This window comes from Alexandromys fortis, unplaced genomic scaffold (assembly GCF_014885135.2).
Source record: "Alexandromys fortis isolate MF-2015 unplaced genomic scaffold, M_Fortis_MF-2015_v1.1 scaffold_320, whole genome shotgun sequence".
In the NCBI taxonomy this organism is placed as follows: Eukaryota; Metazoa; Chordata; class Mammalia; order Rodentia; family Cricetidae; genus Alexandromys; species Alexandromys fortis.
Genome location: NW_026068190.1, coordinates 756,287 through 783,135, shown reverse-complemented (window position 1 = coordinate 783,135; position 26,849 = coordinate 756,287). Strand labels below are relative to the sequence as shown.

The 26,849-nt window shown below is 36.9% G+C and overlaps 1 protein-coding gene across 11 annotated transcripts in view; it reads right to left on the bottom strand.

Moving 5' to 3' along the window:
• Window positions 1-26,849, bottom strand: part of Slmap (sarcolemma associated protein) — a 124,342-nt gene that overhangs the window by 35,077 nt on the left and 62,416 nt on the right. For 2 of the 11 annotated variants that reach the window (XM_050129383.1, XM_050129382.1), the window contains exons 5-13: window positions 23,158-23,220; window positions 19,430-19,525; window positions 19,100-19,171; window positions 17,624-17,764; window positions 16,100-16,237; window positions 13,105-13,273; window positions 12,967-13,017; window positions 12,502-12,552; window positions 6,694-6,756 (exon numbers count right to left, since the gene is read on the bottom strand). In XM_050129383.1, the coding sequence (XP_049985340.1) occupies window positions 6,694-6,756; window positions 12,502-12,552; window positions 12,967-13,017; window positions 13,105-13,273; window positions 16,100-16,237; window positions 17,624-17,764; window positions 19,100-19,171; window positions 19,430-19,525; window positions 23,158-23,220 (844 nt within the window). The remainder of the gene's footprint in view (window positions 1-6,693; window positions 6,757-12,501; window positions 12,553-12,966; window positions 13,018-13,104; window positions 13,274-16,099; window positions 16,238-17,623; window positions 17,765-19,099; window positions 19,172-19,429; window positions 19,526-23,157; window positions 23,221-26,849) is intronic. The other 9 variants (XM_050129388.1, XM_050129387.1, XM_050129386.1 and 6 more) reach the window with 5 other exon arrangements.

The following is a 26,849-nucleotide window of genomic DNA, read 5'->3' as shown; positions in this document are numbered from 1 at the left end:
TATTTTATTTGTGTTTTAATAAATAAAGCTTGCCAGGCAGTGGTTGCACACACCTTTAATAGTCTACAAGAGTTAGTTTTAGGACAGGCTCCAAAACTACAGAGAAACCCTGTCTTGAAAAACCAAAAGAAAGAGAGAGAGAGAGAGAGAGAGAGAGAGAGAGAGAGAGAGAGAGAGAGAGAGAGAGCAAGCTTATCTGAAGATCAGAGTGCTAAACTAGCCACACTAGTCAGTCATAAAGGCCAGGCAGTGGTGGCACACACCTTTAATCCCAGCAGCCACAAAGAGGTCAGGTAGTGGTGGTGCAGGCCTTTACTAGAGAGGACTATAAGGTTCAGGAACTGGCTCTCTTTCAGTGTGAAGATTTCATAGTGGTAAGAGCTCTCTAAAGGCTTGGTTGCTTTGCTTCTCTGATCTTCAGCTGGAACCCCTTGGTCTTATTTATGCCACAATTCTCTTAGTTTCTGGAACTCTATTCTCTAACTACTTTCTAGATATCTTCACCTAGAATCCCACGGGGACTTAATCTCACCATGGATAAAGCTGAATGTCTATTTTCTTCCTTTCTCCTAAATGATACTAGTGTCCTTCCTCTCCTTATAATGTTCTTTATTTAAATCTCTTCGACAGGATGCTGCAATTGCCCTTTATCTTTACCTTCCTTAACACTATAAACTACTGGTGGGAATATGATGATTCCTTCTAATATTACTATGCACAAGGATAACAAAGATGTGAAATCAAGGAATTTAATCAGAGTAGGGAGATGTGAACACAAATCTGACAGTATTCATAGCTGCCTAATTATAGGAATATAGCTCTTCTGATTTTTCTTAACTATACTAAATGTTTTAAAGATCAAAAACACAGCCAGGTGGCAGTGGCAGAGGCAGGCCTCTATAAGTTTAAGGCCAGCTTGGTCTACAGAGGGAATTCCAAGACAGCCAGGGCTACACAGAGGAACCTTGTCCCAAAAAACAAATAAATAGAATTAAAAACAACAAACATTATAATTTATTACTCAAAACTTTCCCTTATCATTTTGAGAGAGTAAGATACAAAGTAAACATAAAACCTCCAACCACACAAACCTCTACTGCAATACATATAATCCAAAGAGATAAAAAGCAGATCTCTGCTTTTGACTCTATCAACCTCCCCACCCCTCATAGGAGATCCACAGAAAGAACTTCCATGAACTAGAACATCAGATCTTACAGCAGCGATCTAACTTGCCACAACTGAAGAGAGGGAAGAAAGGGCTTTCTTTTTTAAAAACAGAATCCATGGTTGGTCTGTCTGAGAGAGGGGCATACTCTTCCTCTTCTCTTTAAGGCGGGGTCTCACTATGGAGGGCATGCTGCCCTAGTTCCAGCAGCCCTCCCATCTCAGCCCCTCAGTGTCACGATTAGAGGCGTGTGCCACCACATCTGGATGTTTTCACACTTAGCCATATATTGCTTTTGTGAAAAACACACACAAAAGAAGATTATTTAAAAGATATAGATTTTTATAAAGTGACTCTGTATGATCCAAAGCCCTCCACATCCTCCTTTCCTTCTCTCCCCACAAAGGTAAGGACTACCCGACTTTTATACTAACGCTGTCACATTTCTCTCTTCCCTTTCTTGGTGTATGCATGTGTATGTGTTCATGTGTGGGTATGCGTGCATATGTGTGCACATGCATACGAAGCCACAGATTCACACTGGGTGCCTTCCTCAGTTGCTCTCCACACTGTTTTTGAGAGATTATTTCTCACTGAAGCTGGCGCCCACTGTTAGGCTAGACAAGCTGGCCAACATATCCCAAGACTCTTCCTGTCTTTGCCTCTCCATTTCTGGGATTACAGGGATATGTCACCATGCCCAGCTTTTTACTCTGCTGCTAGAAGTCCTTCCGGTCTTTATGCTTGTGCAACTAGTGCATAACCAACCAAGCTATCTATCTCCCTGTGTACTCATTCACATTTCTCCAGTCAGCTACCCAAATGTATCTGATTATATCTGCAAAGATAGCCTTGGAATGAATTTACACTTGTTCTCTTCCAGCCGTTCAAGTGTTAAAAGAGCTGCCAACAGCCTTCAATGTATCCTAGACTGGACAAACTAAGAACAAAGAGATCAAATATTAGCAACATCAAACTCTGAAGAAGAAAAAAAAAAGCAGTATTTTCCTATGATGTGGATATAAACTTCTTTGAGCACAGAACTACAATTACTTGTTCTTTATCATAAGTAAGCTGATCAGGTTTAGAGAAAAAATTTGAACTGAAGTTTAAAAATCCGTTTCAAGTAGAGTATGTACTCAAATAACCCTAAGTCTGACCTCATAGAATGAAGCCCAGTAAACACTGAGTTACCCAGCAACACTGATTCGGTGTATTCCTCTAAATAAGGCTTCAGTTTCAATGAGAGTGAGGTCATAGCTGAAAGAAGGAATGGAAGAAGCATGCAGAAACAGTGACTATAATTTCAAAATGATGGGGCCAGGAAAAATTTTTTTTGCAAACAGTAAGATAAAAACACTTGGAGATAGCGGAAACAGACATGGATTTAAGAATATAAAGGCATGAATTTCACTTCAGGGCACTTGGTAACGAACGCAATCAAGGAGATGGGTCTAGGAAAATTTGACAATTTTGAAAATAGACAATTTGTCTCTACAAAGCAGACCCTCTGAAAGTTTTCTGGCATCCAGCAGCAAAATCTCTCCCCTTGTGAGGGGATATAGCAGCCAGAGACACGGAAGAGTCAGGCATCTGTCCAGGGAACACTGTCTTCCCTGCGCTCAAGGGAAGGTCTTAGGTCTCAGTGTCTTTCACCCTTCATCTTCTCACTCAGCAGTCAAGTTAATCAAGTGACAGAGTTCATAGACCCAAATGAAACTGATGGATAATTTGTTGGTTCAGAAAGCATCTTTAGCAAAACACAGAAAGTTTTCAATGCATCTATTACATTTATAAAGAAAACTTCAAGTTGCTGAAGTAACTAAACTTTACTTGAGGGAAGATGGAAGGAACCCAATCCTGACAAAACCCTGAAGTCCTCAGGATAATTTCTTGCTAAAAGGCTTTTAACAAGTTTTAATGAAACTTGTTAAAGAAGTTACCTGCTGCTTTTAGACTTTATGTAAAGTAATTTTATATAAAATATTTACAAATTGGGAATTATGCAACGGGTTATACTTAAACCTAATTAAAGCCCACCCTCCCCCCCCCCAGGATTAAGAGCTATTCTCTGAAATGTGTTCCTGCTTATTTATTTCCTACAAAATCAAGCTACTCTCTTATGAGTTCATGCAGGTAAGCTGGAATATTCCCCAATGGATTAAATGCAGATGAAGAATCAAATGGAAGCAAACCACGTGCTTTGTAGTTTTTAAAACGCTGATTTATGCTCCATAAGACCAGTAAACAATAAAGACAAGGCATTAACATTCGCTTTCAAAAGACTGGAAATGCAAGTCTGAAGCCCTACTGTAGCTGAATACACACTTGGGGAGAGACCAATCGACTTAAGAGTCCTAGCCATTCAAAAGCAGCAAAAAAGAATGTGTATGGCCGTCAATACATAATTCCAAACTGCTCTTAAACTTTTTTGATAAGTTTATCTGTGTCTCCTTGCTTGTGGTAATACTCATTAAACTTACAATGACAGCTTGCCATAAAATAATGACCCTTCTAACAACAAACAAGGCTAGAGGTAACTTAACCTTGTTCCAGTAATCATATATTTAGGAGTCAAATTAATTTGGAAAATTTAAGATAACATCTGGAATCATCAAAAGCAAACCGTTGCTACCTAAAATTCAGAAAATTCAGAAGCACGTCCTAAATACCCCTCTCAGCCACTCAGAGTTGAACCTTTCACTATTTGCACAAAACATTCGACAGATTAGGATACACAGACGCCCTTGTGCTTTGTTTTGTTTAGTCTCCTGACCTTTGCCTTTGTATACAAGAATCAGGTTCCAGTCTGACTTTCTTTCTGTGGACCACAGATGCAGTATTTTCCCATGCAGTAGCACAGTCTGCACAAACATCACTTGCTTAGCTAATATTCTCATTGAGGAGATTTGCTGTAACTTCTCTAACTTCTGTTTTCTTAATGCTTGTTGGCTCATTTTCCCACAAAAGTATAATAATAAAACTCTAAGCAGATTTTTCAATATTAAAGTATATTTAATTAAATATGTGTATGTAGGTACCTGTACAGACAATGCATGTCCCAGACCTTCAGACCTGAAGACTTATTAAACTGCCCCAGCACATAAGCCTTTATTAGTTTTTGGGGTGGGGTCATAGTCCAAGACAGTGGAAAGATGGAGTAAGAGAGCAATGATGACGCCTTTAATGACGCTGTCAGGAAGCTATTCATATCTTTTTCTCTCCCACCCCTTTGAGTGGAAGACATTTTTTCTTTTAAAGATTTATTTATTTACTATGTATCCAGTGTTCTGCCTGCACACCCAGAGAGGGCACCAGATCTCATTAGAGAAGATTGTGAGCCACTATGTGGTTGCTGGAAATTGAACTCAAGACTTCTGAAAGAACAGCCAGTGTTCTTAACCCCTGAGCCATCTCTCCAGCCCCTCTAAGCAGATTTTTTTCATTTAAAATACTAAAGTATAGTTAGTCTTTATATTACCTTAAATTAAGTGTGTAATATAAATTAGACATTGAAAAAGGTTTTCCATTTCCTTTTTTCAAACAGGCAAATGATTAGAATAAATTAGAACTAAATAAGGACTTCTGAAAATTATAATTCAACAAAACATTCTTTTGATCATCCTCTCATTTGTTGGGCTCAAAATACAAATCCTAAAAGCTCACTGTGCCAATTGCCATAAGTGAGATGCAGCAATCAGAAGATTATTAAAAAAAAGTCTTTGGTTCACAAAATTAAGAAAATTGGAAAAATGTTATATTTATTAAATAAACTACCTCAAATAGCTTTAAATTTTGTTAGAGATCTACAACTGAGAGGAAAAAGAACCAGCAGCTCTTCTAAAAGCATTTAATGCAATTAAGTAGAAGGAGCTGCGGGCTGCGTTTCTGCCACCCGGCTCCCAGCTGCCTGGCTAGCTTATGTCTCGAAATAACAACACACAAATAGTATTCTTTTAAACACTGTTTGGCCCATTATATCTAGCCTCTTCTTGGCTAACTCTCACATCTTGACTAACCCATATCTAATAATCTGTGTAGCACCATGAGGTGGTGGCTTACCAGGAAGATTCTAGCGTACGTCCCTCTTGGGCTGGAGCTTCATCGTGTCTGACCCAGAGAGGAGAGACATGGCGGTTGCCTCACTTCCTCCCAGCATTCTGTTCTGTCTACTTCACCCACCTAACTGGCCTATCAAATGGGTCAAGGCAGTTTCTTTATTAACCAATGACTTTCCTCCATCACAATTACATATTTTTCTAAATGTCTCCTGGGAATTAAAACTGTGACCCACTAAAACTGTAGGTTCTCACTCAAGGTGTGGCCCTTATAACCTCATGAGGTCCTGGAATTAAGAATGGGGCAAACATATATGCATGGAGAACTACAAAATGAGATATGGATAAAAAAAAAAAAAAACCTGGGAAGCCATTTACTTTAGAAGGAAAGGAAAGGAAAAATGCCTGAGAGTAATTGCCTAACTGAAAAGAGCACGCACATAAACAAGACCTGGACTATATGGTAAATTTACTATCACTAACAACACCAAGTGAACATTATAACTTTCTACTAGAGATTTAAGGTGCTATAGGGATTTCAAATAAAAAGGATTCACAACCTTTTGTTTAGAACTCAGGAGGGGTCTAAATCCCCAAGAGCCAGCCTACCTTAAATACTCCTGAAGACAGCCTTATGGGACTTGGGCACAGTGGTCAGTCAAACCAGAGGGTGAGACAACATACTGCTACCCATGCCCTAAAATAAAAAGCTCATTCTATACTGAGGGTCATCTTTGGAGCTCAGAGCTCCAAAAGGTATTTGGCTTTAAACAGCTTCATTTAATCTGAGAAATGTATTTAAGAATCTCAAAATTCAATCTGTGATAGAACTAGAACTTGAATAAAGAAGCCATATTATTAATATTTCTTCATCAAGTACCCACATAGAAAGTTTAGGTGTGAGCAGGAGAGATGGTTTAGCAGTTAAGAGCACTGGCTGCTCTGGCAGAGAACCTGAGTTTGAGTCCCAGCACCCCGTTGGTATACGACAACTCTGTAATTCTAGTTTCAGAGGATCTGAAGCCGTCCTCTGGCCTCTGAAAGCACCGCACACTTGTGGTGCACAGACACACACACAGGCAGAGCAAACAAATACACATATAAAGATAAACACTTTCAGAAAGATAGTTTAGGTACTTTACACCCCAGACAGTCTGTTTTATTCCCTGTTGAGTGAGTGACTTTAAGTTAGCAAGTTTGAAATTTCTTCCTGTGTGTTTTTATGTGTTTCTCTCTCATGCTCTGTGTGTGTAGGGACCACCAATATGAAATACTCCACTCCATATGTGAAGGAACTGCAATAAGAATATTTTTCTCAAAAGAAACAAATAGGTTTGCAGATGCCTGAAGACAGTTACTTGCACGCTTCTACTCCAGCAAATACATCCATTTCCTTGCCTTTCCTCTGACTTCTTAATCTTAGCCCCTGACTCCATTAAAATCAATGTGGAAATACTCTGTACTCACTCTGGCACTCTAGGAACTGGTGAATAAGAGTGCAGTCCCCGCCACTCTCTGAAAGCAAGTGTTCTAACAAAGAAAGAAAGACCTTTAAGGATATGGTTTGTGGCTGTCTTGAAATAAACAACAGCAAAGGTTTAAAAAATGAAATATTTTAACATAGGTAACTGAAAAGGACCAATAAAGTTGAATATATTTTAACACATACTTTGGAATTAAATAACTGAAAGTTGTAATTTATATAATCATAAGTTTACTCTGAATGGCTAGCTTTTAAAGATGCAGTTTTTATATAAAGAGCTAAAAAAAACAATCAAAACAAATATATTGCTTTAAAAAATATATAATATTTAATAATAATAACATATTTATTTAAAACACATTTCTTTTTCCACTTTTCATATGTACCTTTCTCCATAACAGGTTTGTAAATTTTCAAGCGATTTTTGTGTGTTTATTATTGAATTAATTTCATGTTCTAACAATCTCACTTCCAAGTTATTGGTCTTAATTAAACTTTAAGAATGTATAAAATCAGCCAGGCATGAATACATATGCCTAAGATTCCAACATCCAGGAGGATGAGGCAGGAGCACTGTCATGAGTCTGAGACCACATGGGCTACAAGGTGACTTTCAAGAGACCTGGGACTATGATATGAGCCTTATTTAAAAAAAAAAAAAAGTTGGAAAGGGGTTACCATACAATAATTTCTTTACATTTCTAAGAAATTAATGAGACAGATATATTTATACATTCATTTTTACAAATGACTTCCAATTTAAGTACCTTATTACATTACATTGCTCATCTCCACCCCAATTATCATGTTCTACACAGTTGAAAATAAGAGCTTCATAAATGATTTTGCTTACATCAGAAATAATCCATTTTGTAAAAAGTAGAATTAAAAAAGAGAAAATTAGAATTTAACGCAGTAGTTAAAGAACTCCAGCCCTTTTCCTCACTAAGTCAAAGGTCAAAGGCTAACCGATAAATCTAGACAACATTCTTCAGTCACACAGCCATGTCTTCAAAGCTACACAAGAGATTCTAGAAGGTCTGGTGTTGAGACTGTGCTCCCATGTGGTAACCAGCAGGAAGGTAGGTCTAAAGGCCGCAGGCCCGCAATGAGCACCACCCTCACTATGAACTCTTACTCCTCTCCACCTCAACAAACCCACTTCTCTGCTGTCTTGTCTTGTACAACAGGCAGATGCTCGCACTTGTAACAGTGACTCCTGACGTCTCTTAATTAACTGCCTTCCTAACCTTTCAAACCTGTCATTTTCCTTTAACTAGTTACACGGTACCCAAAGGGTCCACGAAAGATAAAAACGGGAAGAAAGATGAATACAACTTTTTAGAGAGATGAATAACATGTATAGTACAGCCCCAAGTGGAAAACAATTAAAAATTAACTGCAACAAAAATCTTGGATTAAAGAAGTAATTTAAATAAATAGAATTCATCAACAAGCTAACAGAAAACCCCAGTAGATTAGAAAATATCAAGGAAAAAGTTGTTTTATATAAACTCTAAGCCATAATAACACTTTCAAAACTCTATACAATATCATGTTAAGTGTGAAAATGTGTTTGGATAGGTAAAGAAAATATAGTTCATATATGTGACAGAGTTTTAGTTCATAAAGAATGAACTTAGATCATCTGCAAGAGAATGGATAGAACTGATGATCAGCATGTTAAACAAGATAAGCGAGACTCAGAAAGACAAATAGCAAAAGTGTCTTTCATATGTAAAATCTAGATTGAAATGTATATATAACATATGTGATATGAAAGTAGGAAGGGAATATGTAGGGTGAGGAAGTAGCCTAAAATGAGGAAGAACAAGAAAAGATAATGGGAGGGAAAAAAGACAAATATACCTACGTATGACCTAGCTTTAATCCACTTATTTATTTGATATGAAAACAAAAGGAACCATTGGGAGAGGAGGAGAACCAGTGGAGAGGGAAAGAGGAAAGGGCAAACATGCACAAGAATGTCATAACCTTTCGTATATGCTTATCAAAAACTTTAAAGACTTACTTGGAACTAAACTTGAACATACATAAAGGACTTTATGACACTTATCTGAAACCAAAATTCAGACCAATATTAACCAATTTCTGGTGATTCTTATTAAAAACCAGGAATTCCCCTAGGTGGTATGAATGAGAATGGCCTCCATAGAGTCATATATTTGAATGTTTGGTCCTCAGTGGAACTGTTTGGGAAAGATTAGGGGGTGTGGCCTTGTTGGATGAGGTGTGTCACGGGGGTGAGTTTTAGGGTTTCAAAAGCCCAAGCCAGGTCTGTCTCATGCTCTCTTGGCATGTAACTTGCAGACCAGATGTGTGCTCTCTGCTATTTCTCCAGCCCCATGCCTGTGCCACGCTTCCCACTGTGACAACACAGACTCATCCTTTGCAACTGTGAACTCCCAACTAAGTGCTTTCTTCTAGAGCTGCCTCGCGGCCATGGTGTCCCTAAACAGCAACACAACAGTAACCACAACACTCACTGTTTCTCACTAGCCTAAAAAGCACCCTAGTTTTCCACGCAGGAACCCAAAAGTTCAGAAAAGGATTTTGGATCCCCTGCCAGGTGGGTTCTAGGAATCAAACCTGAATCCCCTGGCAGAGCAGTAAGTGCTCTTAAGCACTGAGTCATCTCCTCAGCGCCCTATATACTCTATTTTATATCTGAACCCAATCCTGAAAATATTTAGTAGACTGGCTTAGCTCAAAAGTCTGCTATCAATGTATATCTATATCTATATCTACATATCTACAAAAGCACCTTTCACATGCATAAGACAACCCTGTCACCATCCTAAAGCATGACACTTAACTTCTACTTGTTTACTACTTGACTTCAGGCCCTTAGAAATTAAGTTGACACAACTACAGAGCATATTATCATCACTGCAATTCAAAAGAAACCAGATGTTTACTGGAAGAAAAACTAGTCTCTGTGATATTGGTTAAAGTTAAAGAAAAGGAAAAAAACATGGAAACATAAAAAAGAGAACTATTCTATTTGAATAAATTTTTTACACAAATGAGCTTTCTATGGATTATGTTTTCTATACTCATGTCGTAGCTATGCTACTGTAGCCACTAATTGTACACATCACTAAGTCATTCGAATGTGCTCATTCTAACAGAGATATGTGGCAGGCATAAAGTAAATACATGATTTCAAATAACTACTAAGGAAAATTAATGTGAAATGTTTCATTAATAATCTTTAAATACTGACTAAATGTTTAAATAACATTTTTGATATTGTTGGTTAAATAAAATTTAGTATTAAAATTTTTAACTTGCTTCTTTTTAAACTTTATTGTAGTTAGCAGAAATATTTTAAAGTTTACAACTGTTCTATTACTTCTAGACAGCACTATTCTATACTCAAACATATATTTAAATAATCCTTATTTTAAAAAGAAACAAAAACTTCTGGTATGAAATCTGCTTGTAAAAAAGTTAAATCACTTCAAAAAGAGTTCATTGGGAGAAGAATAAACCACAACATCTCTAGACACTGCTGACATTTTCTTTTGCACCTATACTTAGTATTTTCTCTACTATTTCAAGGGTGATGTTAACTTAATTCATAAAAACCATGGCTATGAACTTTGCAATGTTTGAAAATGTAAATGATCTTATTACAAAGTCCATTCCACAATAAAATGTGGCGAAAGATAAACATGAAACTTACTGTCAAAATGTCCTACTAGTTATTCTTATGCTACTTAACTTATTGTCAACAAAGGCCCAAATGTTTTAACAATGGAAAAATAACTATAGCAAGGAGTTCCCCATAACAATACAAAATATTTTATTTTAATATTAAATTAAGGAATCTGGTTATTTGTTAATAGGAAAGCAGTTTACTGGTCTAAATTTTCTGGCAAAAAATTTACACAGTAATTTGATAACTTTTGTTAAAAGATGTTTTTTTATGTATATAAAGATTCTTAACTGTAAAAATGAAAGTTCGCAGCTTAAAATATGGATTTAATTAAAAAGTATATAAGCAGAAAGGAAAAGACAGGCAAAATAATAATGAAAATCATAAAATCATTTAAGGAAAATGAATACTTAGAAGACAAAGATTAACTCAACAAAAATTTGCTAAACCCTTTTAATGAACAGCAACTAAGAGTCTTGTTAAAATGAACACAAACTACACTTCTAAAATTTCTCAAACTCAAAAACTCAAATCTGAAAACCTTAAGGCATTTCACAAAATACATTGAATAGTTAAATAGCAATTGATAATTTTTTTCTTGAGAATCCTAACATGCATGATATATGTAATATTAGACCTTCACTGTACAGTTCACATATACATGACTTTCTGGACCTGCTTTGGCAGTTACTATAAGAAACTCTTTTTTCCTTTTTATAATGATGGAATTGAATCCAAGGCATAAAATAGGAAAACTCTTAAAGCTAAATCTTCAGTTCACCCATTTTTCTATTTAACACAAGTCAAAAGAAACTCCTTAACTTTGATCTCTTGCTATGAATGATAAAGATATACCATGATATGTGGAAAAGTTTCGTTACAAATTCTATTTCTTTTTTCTTTTCTTTTTCCTTGGCTTTTTCCAAGACTAGGTTTCTCTGTAGCTTTAGAGCCTATTCTGAAACTCACTCTGTAGACCAGGTTGGCACCAAACTCACAGCGATCCTCCTGCCTCTGCCTCCGGAGTGCTGGGATTAAAGGCATGTGCCACCACCACCCAGCTACAAATCCTATTTCTGACCTTGACATCTTCTACTAACTTCTTCATATTAAAATGCGATAGCACATCAGTACGCACTGAAAATAACTCCATTCCTTTACTACTCCGACCGTCCACAGTTAAAGTGAAACACACACTTGGAGTTCGTACTCAGTCAATCTTAGAGGAAAGGGGTGAGGGGCCAGTGAATGGGGATCTGAAGACTTCAGAATTACAAAAGCTAGTGACCTAAAAGCTATGTCCTATGTGCTGTCCCATGTGCTGTGCATGGTGGCTCATGGCAGACAGCACTGAGTTCACTGCCAGCCTGACTTATTTAGACAGCTCCAGGACAGCCAAGGGACACAGCAAGACTGCATAAAGAAGAAAAGGGAAGAACAACAGGAAAACTAACGCAGTGGCTGCAGGCTGTGGTCAACGGAGAACTCCTGCTACCCAGAAAAACATGAATGAAAGAACCAGAAACTACCAAAAAACCTTTCTGACTAGAAAGATGCCTAATCTCATTCTCTGATCAATAAAACAGAGGGGTAAAGTCATTTCCATTGGCATGGTGGCACACTCTTTAATCCCAGCACTCAAAAGGCAGAGGCAGGCGGATTGCTGTGAGTTTGAGGCCAACCTGATCTAAAAAGTGAGTTCAAGAAAGCCAAAGATACAGAGAGGAACCCTATCTTGAATCCACATGTTCAATGGACATTAAATAAGTTTGCACACTGCAATGGAGACCTGGAAGCTAAGCACAATGAACCAGAACAGTAATAGAGCTCTTTGGAAGGGAAGAGCCATATCAAACAAGCCACAACAATGAAAACCATTTTCTTGTCTAAGTCATTGCAATTTCCACACAACAAGGGATATATATCTAAGAACAGATCACATCTTGTGTCTTAGTCTATAAAGAGAATCTGGAGTTTAAAAGACAAAACTTGGTGATAAGTACACAGTTACAAATGTGTTTATTCCAAGCACCAAAAATCATTAGGCATTTAGCTCTCTGTCCTGCTTAAATGATAAAAGGATATCACAAAAAAAAGTTTTTTACGCTACCTTTTTCTGTGCTCCCATTTATTTTAGGTAAGAAGTCATCAACTTGTATCCCTAGGATTAAGACAGGATATCATTGCCTGATCAAACAAAGTATTAATTTTAAAACTGGCTTCAATGTTACTATGGCATTTCCTATTCCTACTCACACTGACTCTGTATAGAACACTATATTCAGAAGAGTTCAAGCGCCTTTCTTTACTAATTCAAGCTTGGGGACTTGCCAAAGAACCTCAAAAGAAAGAGGATCCTAAGACCACCTCAGAGGCAGGACCCACACTGTCTGCAGGACTACACAATGGGGCCCTCTGGTGGCAATCATGAACATTTTAAAAGGAGATTTTTTGAAAGTATCCTTTGGTTCTTGACACGTAAACTATTAAACGTGAGAAGTAAACGATGTGAGAGGTGAAGGATGTGAACAAACAAAAGCTTAGTGAGAACATCTGTAAAGAAGGTGACACCTACCTAAGCTGCTGCATTCTTTAAGAGTTTTCTCCTGCAGATGTTCTAACCGTACTGTAAAAAACAGTCCAAGAAAAAGATATTTCACAGACAAAGAGAACAAAAATCAAATAAAACCAATTTCTGTATCAGCTAGCTTACCTTGTAAAGCTGTTAGCCTTTCATTGGTGAAATCATTATCAGCTTGCAAAGCTTCTATTTTTGCCTGGAGCTCCTGTTCTTTTTCTTCCATTTCATCTATTTTATTCTGTAATTCTTTCTTCTCAGCTTGTCCCTTCTGTTGGATTTCCTCCTGCTTTCCCTCTGCTACCTGTTGAGTAGGGCTCTTCAGTCATTTCATAAAACCTCACTTGCTTTAAGAAGCCTAAGGCCAGGACTGACTTCATTCATTTATACTTCTAAGGAATCTATTCAGAATTAGAGAATATATTTATAAAGCTGATTTTCTAAAACAAATAAAGACAGAGATATAATGTCAAAACTGACATGGCACTGAGAAGGGAAGAACTTAGGAGCAAACAAGCACTCACAAAGATAAACACACAGATAAGGAGTCAAAATTAAATCCTCCATGTTTTTTAAATGGGAAATATATAACCCAAATTTACTATTATTACAACTTGTTTGTACATTCTAAAATGTTATATCACTTTAAAATTTATTTATGTTTGGCTAAAAAGATGATGGCACAAACCCTTAAACACGTTTCTCTTGACAAGACCTCCCTGAGAACTACCATAAGAGATGCTTGGCCTGTCTGACAAATACCTATCTTGTACACACTCAACTGAGGCCAGGTCATTTTTCTCTTGTTTTAATTGATTTTTAAGTTAATATCACAAAGGACTGTGTTTTACTGTGGTATTCTTCATACATGTGTCTAGACATTTATCCTCATTGGCATTGCCCTTCTCAATGACTCCAGCCTCTCTGGCTGTTTCCTTTCCTCGTTCCAAACAGTTCCCTTTCTGCTTTCATATAATGTGCGTTCTATTACCCGCTCCTCTCTCCAACCCCACCATCTCTTCCTTCCCTCTGGACCCCCTTCTAGTTTCAAAACCCACCAACAGATATAAATTACACTAAGATGGATTTTCAGCAATGTGGTCACAAGACTTTGAAGGACCAACTAGACATTATTTTATGGTCTGATTTCTTTATTCCAAATGTCCCAGAGGGAATAGCAACTGAAACAGAATCAAGAGTACACCTGAAGGACAACCAGGGCTCAAACAAATTGTTCCAAGCTCCCTCTGAGTTTGTTACAGCACTGAACAACTGGTCCCTAACTTTGAGAGGCCCTAAAAATGAGTAGGTTTTAAAAAGTATCAGACTATACTAGATTTTGTTAATTCTTTTTTAAAAACTTTATTATTACTATTTGTACATATGCATATATGATGCATGAGTAGGTGCACATGGAGATCACAGCACAATTCTGTGGTGTCCATTTCTTTCACCTTTATATAGGCTCCCAAGAAAGAACAGGCTTGTATGACTTTACCCTATGAGACACCTTATTCTTACTCTAGCTATGATTCTCTGTTTTTATAATTTACTATTACTGCATATATCTCATTTTGGCCCTTGACTACTACTTTAAAATTTATTATTATAAAATACTACTATAAAATAATCGATAATTTATTATTAATAATAAAATAATTAATAACTTATCATTATTATTTATATGTGTGTGTCTGCCTACATATCTTTGTGTTTACATGTGTGTATATTACAAGGCTAAGTTATGGGGCATGGGTGCCATGGCCCTCACATGGAGATCAGAGGACAACTTTGGGGACTTTCTGTCCTTCCACCATGGGTTCTATGACCAAACTTAGCTCTTAAAGCTTGCATGACTGCTGTGGGAAATGTTCTTGGACTCTGTAAAGATTTATTAAACTCATATCAGTTTAAGAAAATGCTGATTGACCACTACCCAGGCAGGAAGAACAGGCGGGACAACCAGACTAAGAATTCTGGGAAGAGGAAAGGCTGAGTAAGTCACCAGCCAGACACAGAAGAAGCAAGATGAGAATGCCTCACTGATAAAAGGTACCAAGTCATGTGGCTAACACAGATAAGAATTATGGGTTAATTTAAGTTGTAAGAGTTAGTTAATAATAAGCCTGAGCTAATAGGCCAAACAGTTTATAATCGTTATAAGCCTCTATGTGTTTCTTTGAGACTGAATTGTAGGACAGAAACTCCAATTACACAGGACAAATGCCCACATTCTGCATCATCTTGCCAATTTGCATCATATGAGAATAGATGATTCTCATCTACTTCCAAGTGTATACTAGAAGATGCTGTTCTTTTCTATACCATCCAATCTTAGTCCATGTGGTGGGGAAGCAAACACTGAAAGATGACTATTGTGAAGCACTGACTCTATTTCCATCTACAGGAAGTATGTCTGTTTTAAAGGCTTTCAATTTTCAACAGCAATTGGAGGGTAGACGAAACAGAATACATTTTCTATTTTTACTGTCAATCTCAACATTTCAGCTTTACTAAATTTTACATTAACAATTAGTGAGTGAGCCTGGCGGTGGTGGCGCACGCCTTTAATCCCAGCACTCGGGAGGCAGAGGCAGTCGGATCTCTGTGAGTTTGAGATCAGCCTGGTCTACAAGAGCTAGTTCCAGGACAGGCTCCAAAACCACAGAGAAACCCTGTCTCGAAAAAAAAAAAAAAAAAAAAAACACAATTAGTGAGTGATGCATAAACTTTTAAGCTGTTTTAGTAGTTAGGACTATTAGCTTAACATGCTTTCAGGTAGAGTAAAAACAAAATGTGATGGTTTGAATAAGAATGTCCCTCATAGGCTTATATGTCTGAATACTTGGTCCCCAGATGGTAATGCTGTTTGGGTAGGTTTAGGAGGTATGGCTTTAGGAAGTATGCCACAGAAGATAGGCTTTGTGGTTTCACAATCCTCAAGCCAGTCCCAGTGAGCTCTCAGCTTCTAGCTCCAGTCACCATAACTGCTTGCTGCCACGCTTCCTCTCCATGATGCTGATAGAGCCTTAATTTCTGGAACCTTAAGCCCAAATAAACCTTTCCTTCTATAAGGTGTCTTGGGTATGGTGTTTTAACACAGCAGTAGAAAAGCAACTAATATACATACCTTTACTTTATCAGATAAATCTTTAATTTCATTAACCGCTCCATTATATTTATTGGCTAACTCTCTTAATTCTTCCTGAGTCCGTTCATTCATTTCTTTTAAGTGGGTACATTCATCTTCAGTATTACTCAGACTTCTCTGCAATTCAAGTTCACATGCAATTCGTTTAGAATAAATGGATACTTATTTAAATTTTATCATAAATTCAACTTGTAAAAAGTATAGCTTGGACTATCAACATTTGGACTAAACTTGTATAAAACTGAATTAAAAGACAAAATAATTTCAGTTTATTTCAGGAACATGTATACTAAAACACTACTAAGAATTTTTTTTTTTTAATGTTGGGAAACGGGGCAGAAATAGCTACCTATTACTTATACTTTAAAAGGGTCAACCAGTACGACTTTGAGCCTTGAAAATATTTTAGGGCCGGGCGGTGGTGGCTCACGCCTTTAATCCCAGCACATGGGAGGCAGAGGCAGGTGGATCTCTGTGAGTTCGAGGCCAGCTTGGTCTACAAGAGCTAGTGCCAGGACAGGCTCCAAAGCTACAGAAAAATCACCAACTCCTTTTCTATTTGTTTTTGAAACAAGACTGTTACTCAAGCTGACTTCAAATTCACTATGGAGTCTAGGCTAGCCTGAAATAATCTGCCTCAGATTCCCAAGTGCTAAGAGTAAAAGTATACTTTATCACATCACCTCTAAGTCGACAATCCTTAAAGTAACTTAGCAATACCACATAGCAATTCATCTAATGCGAAAACAGCAATATAGCTTGAAACTTTATTTGTATATCAATTAATCAAGCAACAATGAACATAAAGCCCATACAATAGAATGAGACCATAGTACAAACTATCCAGGTCCTCACACATGCTAAGAACATGCACACTGAGCTAAACCCTCAGTCCCAAAAATCACATTTTGATTGTTCCTAGGACCTAGAAGAGATCCCTCATAAACTCCCAAAGCACAAGATATAGGGTTATTCTAGAGCTGTGGTTCTCAACTTCTGGGAGAGGATAGGACAAAGAAATTTATTTACATTGTGATTCATAACAATAGTAAAATTACAGTTATGAAGTAGCAATCAAAATAATTTTATGAAGAACTGTATTAAAGGGTCGCAGTGTTGGGATGACAGAACCACTGGTCTGGAAGACGGGTACAGTAATAAAGTTCTTGAGACCATCCTCCACTAAAAAACAGCACATTTATAAGACATGGTGTCCACATCTTTAATTCAACCACTAGGGAGACAAAAGTAGGTGTAGTTCTGTGAGTTTGGGGCCAGCCTGCTCTAACAGCAAATTCCAAACTAAGCAGAGGTACATAGTTCAGCTCCCAGCATACATCTCAAATGTCTCAAAGCTGCCTATGTTAGGTCCAATGGAGCTAAGACTCGGACTTCTGCAGACAACTTCACTCGCACACACAAACACACCCACGCGTATACTACATATAGACACATAATTTTAAAAATAAATCTTTAAAACCAATAACAATAAAAATGAAATACCTCAACTTCTGAAAGTTTTCTGACCACTTCGATTTTCTCCTGAAGAACCCGCCTCAGGGACTCTTTGGCTGTTGTCTCATAGTTGTGTTTATCCTCCTGCAGTGCTATGAGTTCCTTCCGTAAACTATCTTCGGTTTGATTCTACCACAAAAGACAATTATATCACACCTAAGTTACTCTTCTTTGAAAGAAACAAGCACATTACGATACTCTAAATTATATGTTCAGGTACTCCCCCAAAACAAATATTAGCCTGCTATTAACTGAATCTGAATTTTAAAGTTGTATCAGTAAATTATGCCCTTAGAAATTATACTAATTGGGGGAGAGGGAGGGAAATGAGAGGCGGTGGCGGGGAAGAGACAGAAATCTTTAATAAATAAATAATTAAATAAAAAATTATACTAATTCCAATAGGAAAGAGCTAAAGGCAGTAATTTCTCTCAAATATTAAGATTAATTACTCATGTTCTGTCATCATATTTCCATCTGTGAACAAAAATCATGGCTATCAAAAGTACCAAACATTTTAGAACAATGGCTAAGATAAAAGAGTAAGAGCATCCTGAGGAAAAAGGAAGACTCCAGGTCCAAACAAGAAAGGTGTAAGGTGAGCATGGAGCGTTCTGTCTAGTGCAGCCACAGGACGCTATCCAAGTCAGCTTTATCCAGAGAGACAGCCTCAAGAGGTTTACTCATAGGAAACTCTGGATAATTTGATAATCAACAAAGCTAACTACTAGTATGGACTGAAACACACCAAATATATTTAAATCTGAGCAGGGAGAAAGTACTTCATTGTCATTCACTGGTGGATAAAAGGAAGATCAATTTATTCTTTTTATCTAGTAAATAATAGGGGTGGGTCTCATTCTATTTTTTCTGTATAAAATGTACTTTGGGGTAACAAAATAATTGATGAGGGAATAATTATCTTTGAAGAAGTAATCCAGCTAAGTAAATAAAGGAATGATAGAATTATATCACTATGTTAAAAATCTTTCATAAAATAATGGACATAGTGAAGAATCACCAATGACAAAATTCTAAAAAGAAAGCCATTTAGTCATTATGTTCCTTGACTAAAGAACAATACCATCCATGAAGTGTTTTTGGCAAAAAAAAAAAAAAAAAAAGAAGAAAAAATCTAACCCAGACCAAATATCTATTATTTTATGCCTAGAGAATGAACTAAAATAATAATAATAATAATAATAATAACACTATAGAATAAATCACAGTTCAAACGGCAAATAACCTCTTCAATAAATATCAACTGCAATAAAAAAGTAATTAGAACTGGCCACAGGCGTGTATTACAGAATTCTTCCTACTTATAGGTATGCGTGGATTCTTTTCATGACAAAGATATAAAGCAATTTTGGGATTATATAAAGGGCTTAGCACACAGTCAGATAGAAAAAATGAAACTACAGAACCGCATTCTTTCATATATACCTGAGATTAAATACATACTTTGGAGCATGCCTGCAATTGGTTTCCCATAACTTCTAACCGTGATAAGAGTCTATCTTCATCTATTAAAGCCTGTTGGAAAAAAATCAGATACAAATAAAAGCCCACAGTAACAAAAAAGGCAAGTATAACAGATTCTATTGCCTAGAAAAGAAACAAAATTGAAAAATCAATCAAAATCTGCTACAAAATGCTGTTTCAACATTTGTTCTTTATATAAGGAATAACATTACTTTTACTTGCCTAAAATCTAATTTTAATTCACTTAACACATTAAAAAAACTATTAAACTGTTTAAATGGATTCTCGAATCTAAAGTAAATGGAGTACCTGCCAACTGGTATCTGAAGCTTCTTGAGTGATGGCTAATAGCCGCTGAAGTGTGGCTAACTTCTGTTCCAACATTTGTTCCCGATGTAAGGCCTCCTACCATAAATCACAAAAGAAATGCTAAGAACTCAGTCAGCAACATGATTCTTCTGAAGAAAAACACTTGATATAATCTGAATATATTCTCGGATTGCACTCTGGATGTAGTTCATTATTTTACCCATCTACGGGACTGCAAGTACAGATATAATAAACTTTGCCCCAGATGGAAAACAAGTTACTCATTTCTGTTTTCTTTTTATTAGTAATTTACTAAAAGAGGAAGTTTCAAAATGCAGATTAGAAAAACTTAAAAAATGTTTATGTTTCTGCTTATATTTCATAAATACACATAAATGTATCTTCAAACAAATGTATTTCAAACTAAGGCATCAAAGATACCTGATAACAACTCTACAGCATGGCATCTAAAATAGTAACAGCGTTCAGCTTTTCCTTTCTAAAATGTTATGTAAATACATGCACATACATTTAAATGCTTATGGCATTTTCAGGTACTCTAATTCTCTCCCTGATTATGTCATTAGGTAATTAATATTCAAGAAGTAAGGGTTCACTAAATATTAGCTTGATGTAATTAAGGGGTCAAAGGAACACATAACTATGGTGAAAGAGAACCAAGAGCAAGACTACTCTGTAGTTGACGTGTGATAGCTGCTAACAGCATCCCTGCCCCACCTGTGATGGCAAATGGCCATATCACTGGGCTGTGGCTTTGGCACAACTTCATCTTCTGTCATTCCTGTAATACTCAAAAAACACTTACAAGCATTCTATCTTTGAGCCACCTCGAGGAGAAGTATATGCTTCAACTATAGCATAAGTCTTAAACATTAATTTATTGCTCTCCACATCCTTGATAAACGACGACTAGGGACTAATGTAGACTCAGAAGTCCTTTGTTTTAATGTAGACTAAGGAATCTGACCAAAAAAAAAAAAAACCCATCACCTCATAATCCATATTAAAATGGCTATTTACCATACTTTATTTTAAGCTCCTGAAACATTATCCAGGAAGTAACAGATAGAAATTGTTTTACTATAAAACAAAGCCACCAGCCAACAAAGGCTTTAGATACTACCTCCACTAGATGGTGTCATTGTATCTCTTAAAAAATTCATTTCCATTAGTTTCTTAATTCTGAACCAAACTCCAACAAATGTAGCTCTCCTGAAAATAGTCTTTTAGATCTAAGGTATGAAATGCACCTATTTCAACTTTTATTTAAGGCTTCACAGTTTACATTAGCGTTTCACAATCCAGTAAAGATTATGCAAGAAGGAAAAGAGGAGGTGGGACAATTCCTTCCAAAGAGTTAGTACATATAAATGGATGTTCAAAGATCTGACAGAAAAGATGGGACAGAATGAGAAGTATAAGAGTCTCATTCATGATGATCAGCCACCACACTACACAGAACCAGGCCAATTATTTAATTTATATGAACACTGTTATTTCTCATGTCAGAAATGAAATATGAATTAATCTTAACATTCTCAAGAGAGACCTACAAAAACGAATACATCTTCCCATTGAATGAAAATGACCAACGACATTCACATCATATATTTTACATTGTGGGCACTATTCCAAGTGTTTTAATTATATTAATTCATATATCCTTCATAATGTGGAGAGGTGGTTCTACTTATCAACTGCCCACAGAAGGAAAATGAGGTCCAAAGGCTTTCTTAGGAAGCTGGGTGGTGGTAGAGCACATCTTTAATCCCAGCCCTATGGAGGCAGAGGCAGGAAGATTTCCGTGAGTTCATCTTGGTCTACAAATCAAGTCTCAGAGCAGCCAGGGCAACACAAAGAAACCATGTCTCAAAAAACAAACAAATAAACTTTCTTAGGAGATGAGATGTTAAAACCAGGGTTTAAATCTAGTTAAGCTTGATCAATTCTGGCTAGAAAAGCCCATGCTCTTAACTACTTCATGGATGTGCGTATGTGTTCAATCGTTTTCTATATGGCAGTACATGGTGCTTGGTGGAAAATGAGACCTAATTAATGTGTTGGTTATTTCTGTACTTTTCCACAGATGCACACGGCCTTAAAAAAACAAAAAGTACAGGGCCACTGGTCAACAGTTTTAAAGACAAATCCACAAATAAAACTATCCATCAAAGGTCACAGAACTGAACAGAAAAACTAAGATCAAGATCAATACTTCAATCCCTAAACTTCTGAACCAAAGTTACCTTTAAACCATACTCTCTCATTGTATCCCTCTATTGACCCAGAGCCATAATCCTGCCCAAATAAATGAAGAAAAAAAAAAAAAAAAAAAAACCTCTTTGCTTTTAGAGTTGTATGTCTTTTTAAATAAAGAATCAAGAGCTCCAGGAGGCCATTCCAAGTAGATGCTCTGGATCCAGAAACACAGTTCAAACAGGGAGGACTCTGGGGTCTAATTGCCAAACTAAACTCAGATTAGGGGTAAATCACAATGGGTATGACACTGTAAATTCTTAGATCTTCCTGCCCCTTAGTTACTCCACATGGAAAAATAAGAAGTGGTGTGGGACAATTGTCTATATTCTGTCAATTATGTTTTAAATAAATGCTGATTGGCCAGTAGCCAGGCAAGAAGTATAAGTGGGACAACCCAGACAGGAAGTAGAGGTGGGTCAATGAGAACAGGAGAATTCTGGGAAGAGGGAAGCTCCCTCTGCAGTTCTGTCCAGACACAGAAGAAGCAAGATGTGACTACGCCGCTGAAAAGGTACTGAGCCACGTGGCTAACACAGATAAGAATAATGGGCTAATGTAAGTTATAAGAGTTAGTAAGAAGCCTGAGCTAATGGGCCAATCAGTTTATGATTAATGTAGACCTCTGTGTGATTTCTTTGGGATTTAACAAATGCGGGAACCAGGCAGGACAGAAACCTCAGACAACAAAGAATGAGATATCTACATTCCTTACATAGCAGTAAAAACTGTTACATAGATTAAATGAATCAATATAGTATAGGAGGTTCTTCTGTCTATGTGTTGCTTTCAATGGTTAAATAAAGAAAGCTGCCTTGGCTTTTTGATAGGGCAGCACTTAGGTGGGCAGAGTAGACAAAACTAAATGCTAAAAAAAAGAACAGATGGAGAGCTGCCATGAAACTGCCAAAATCAGACATGCTAAATCTTCCCTGGTAGGCCACTGCTACGTGGTAATATACAGATTAACAAAAATGGGTTAAATCAAGATGTAAGAGTTAGCCAATAAGAGGCTAGAGATAATGGGCCAGGCAGTGATTTAATGAATATAATTTCTGTGTGATTTTTTTCAGGTGTATTTCGGGTGTAAGCTAGCCGGGACGACAAACAGCCCGCTCCTCCAGCTATATCAATACAGGTAAAGTGGTTGAACGGAATATGGAATATAACAAGCTTAATTCTATTTAAAACCACCTATGAATAAAGAAGGACTTTGGAATCTCCTTACACTGGAAGAAAAATTTCTCTTGCACATAAGCTTATCTTTTCTAAATTTAATAATCCAGACTCCTTTTTCTTCTTAAGGTCTGTTTTTAAGCCTCCACTCTTCCTTTAAAAGGTATTTCCTGTGTGCGTGTTTCCAGCCAATATTTTTATTCTGTATTTACAATCTGACAAAATAAAATCTAAGTTACTTTTAAAGACTAAGAATTCTCAAGATTGACTTTTACCTGTAGGTACTGAGAAAGTTGGAATAGTTCCTGAGAGTACATACTTGGGGTGTTAGCAGCAACCTAGAAATAAAATAATATAATATCAATAATCAAAGAAAGCATTACATTAAAAAAACTATTAAGAGCCAACATGATGGCTCAGCAAGTAAAGGTCCCTCCGATCTAGCCTGACAACTTCAGTTTGATCCCATGCTGGATAGTTTTATGTTAACTTAACACAGGTTAAGTCATATGAAAAAGGGAACCTCAGTTAAGAAAATGCCTCCATAAGATTAGGCTGTAGGCAAGCCTGTAGAGCATTTTCTCAATTAGTAATCAGTAGGAGAGAGCCCAGCCCATAATGAGTGATGACATCCCTAGGCTGGTGGTCCTGGGTTCCATAAGACAGCAGGCTGAGCAGGTCATGGGGAGCAAGCCAGTAAGCAGTACTCCTCTGCATCAGCTCCTCCTTCAGTGATGAACAGTGATGTGGAAGTGAATACCAAATAAATCCTTCCCTCCTTGAGTTGCTTTTGGTCATGGTGTTTTATCGAAGCAATAGTAACCCTAAATGGAACAATCCCCAATACCCACACGGTAAAAGGAGAGAGTCCTGCAAGTTATCCTCTTATTTCCACATGCATGGTGAACATACACACAAAATAAAAATGCACTTTAAAAATTGAAAACAAACCAATTTCAAGAAATGTCTATTTTCCTAAATATGCAGATAAAATGTTTAATGGACTAGTCTTAATTTAAAATTATTGTGTAAATTATTTCTTAAAATATTTCTGTTGTTTATCTAGAATGTATAAATGGCATTACACTGATCATATCAGACTTATAAACAAGATGATTAAGCAAGAATTATAGTGAAACTTTTAAAGTCAAATCACAAACTTACAGCACAGAGGTACTGAGCCTTTTCATAACACAGAAATAACTCCTAATCAATGCAGTCATCTTTTTCCTTAAAATACATCACTGATTACTTCATTAATATATCAACATGTCACAATTCATTTAGAAATGGCAATCTTCAAAATTCACTTGGAAGTATGTGTCAGGATAGAGGATAGCATGAAATCTTACACTCTACTTACCAAAAAAACCCACAAAAATTTAAATAGGCAAAAAAGATTCTAACATTTTGTCCAATAGCCAGAGTTAATAAAAAATTATTACTATATGTAAATTTTAAGAAAAAGAAGAAATAATCATGTTCAAAAACTACAAGTCAGCCTAACAACTCAGAACCCCAAAGTATCAGAATTTGCTTCAATTAGGGGCTTTTCAAGACTAGTGAATACAGAACCATGTCACTAAAAAAGAAAACAAAGAATACAGTAAGTTGCTGTAATATTTACCCATATCTTGAACACTAATAAGTGTGCATACTTATCCTTTTTTGTTGTTTAAAATGGGGTCTTGCTACAAAGCCCTTCCTGGCCTGGTACTAAGTACCCCAGGTTGGTTTTGAACTCAGCAATCCTCTTATCCAAGCCCCCAAGCACTAGAAATACAAGTATACACTACCACGCTCTGCTGATTTATTAATAATGTTATAGGATCACTGCTCACTAAACTCAGAAAGTACGTTTTCTAATATTCAGACTAAAAAAATGGCATTTTTCTTCGGAAGATCTAAATCAACAAAATCATTATTTATTTTGAAAACAGTTCTTAGCATCAGAAGTTGGTGATAAATTACCATTATTTCTATAACAATAACCTAAGAAACAAGTTCAATTTAAAGTAGGTAACCATTGTTCCTCAAACTAAAGAAAAATGTAAATTGTTTGTCCTCACATTTTAGTGATCACACACACACACACACACACACACACACACACACACACACACACGAAAGCCAGCGGGTATGGTAGAATAGCCCTGGTAGGACAGCTGTGGTAGGATAGCCGTGGTAGTAAGGATAGCTGTGGTAGTAAGGATAGCTGTGGTAGGATAGCCGTGGTAGTAAGGATAGCTGTGCTAGTAAGGATAGCTGTGGTAGGATAGCTGTGGTAGTAAGGATAGCTGTGGTAGGATAACTGTGATCCTAGAACTTGAGAGGTGAAAGCAGGAAGATCAAGAAGTGAACAAACAACATCTTTGGCTACATAGTGAACTCCTCGACACCCAGGGCTATGTGAAACCCAGCTGAGACCCTAAGCAGTAGAGGAGAGGGTGCCTGAACTGGCCTTGCCCTGTAGTCAGATTGATGAATATCTTAAATGTCACCATAGAACCTTCATCCAGCAACTGATGAAAACAGAGGCAGAGACCTACAGCGGAGCACTGGGCTGAGCTTCCAAAGTCCAGTAGAAGAGTGGGAGAAGTGAGAATATGAGCAAATAGGTCAAGAGGATGATGGGAACACCCACTGAAACACTTTACCTAAGCTAATGGGAGCTCACCAGCTCTAGCTGGACAGGGAAGGAAACAGTATAGGACCAAACTAGGCCCTCTGAATGTGGGTGACAGTTGTATGGCTTGGGCAGGGCCAATGGCAGTGGGACCAGGATTTATCCCTACTGCATGTACTGGCTTTTGGGGAGCCCATTCTCTTTGGATGGATACCTTGCTCAGCCTAAATGTAATAGTGAGGGCTGTGGTCCTTCCTCAAAGCAATGTGCTTTACTCTTTCTGAGGAGTGGATGGGGAGTGGAGTGGGGGGGAAAGGTGGAGGGATGGGAGGGAGTGGGAACTAGGATTGGTATGTAAAATGAAAAAAAGATTGTTTTCTTTTTAAAAAATAAAATAAAAGAGACACACAAACAAACAAACAAACAAAAACCAACAACAACAAACCCAAAGCAGAACTTCCAATATTCACAATCATGTCAAATAGTAAAAAAAAGGTTTGGTTTTGTTCTTTGATTACACTCTGATTTTTAGCAATGGCACCTCTAGTTTCAATGCATCATTATTCCTAAACAAAAGAAAATACTCTAGCAATCAACTACTGCAATTTCTAATTCTGTGGTGTCAAAACCGATGTTCAATGGCATTAAAAGAATAATTTCTACAAGTTCTTATTTCAGAGCTGCTTTGATGTATGGGTAAAAACTGAATGAACTTCTTGGATAGAAATATTTGGGAGGCAATCTTACCAAAAGCAATCTACAGATTCAATGCAATGCCCATCAAAATTCCAGCAAAATTCTTCACAGAACTCTAAAGAACGGTACTCAACTTTATATGGAAAAGCAAAAAACCCAGGATAGCCAAAACAATCCTGTACAATAAAAGAACTTCTGGAGGCATCACAATCCCTGACTTCAAACTCTACTACAGAGCTACAGTACTGAAAACAGGCTGGTACTGACATAAGAACAGACAGGAGGACCAATGGAACCAAGTAGAAAACCCAGATATTAATCCACACATCTTCAAACATCTGATTTTTGACAAAGAAACAAAAAATATCAAATGGAAAAAAGAAAGCATATTTAACAAGTGGTGCTGGCATAATTGGATATCAACATGTAGAAGAATAAAAATAGATCCATATCTATCATTATGTACAAAACTCAAGTCCAAATGGATCAAAGACCTCAACATAAAGCCAGCCATACTGAACCTTATAGAAGAAAAGGTGGGAAATACACTTGGACACACTGGCACAGGAGACCACTTCCTAAATATAACCCCAACAGCACAGACATCGAGAGAAACAATTAATAAATTGGACCTCCTGAAACTGA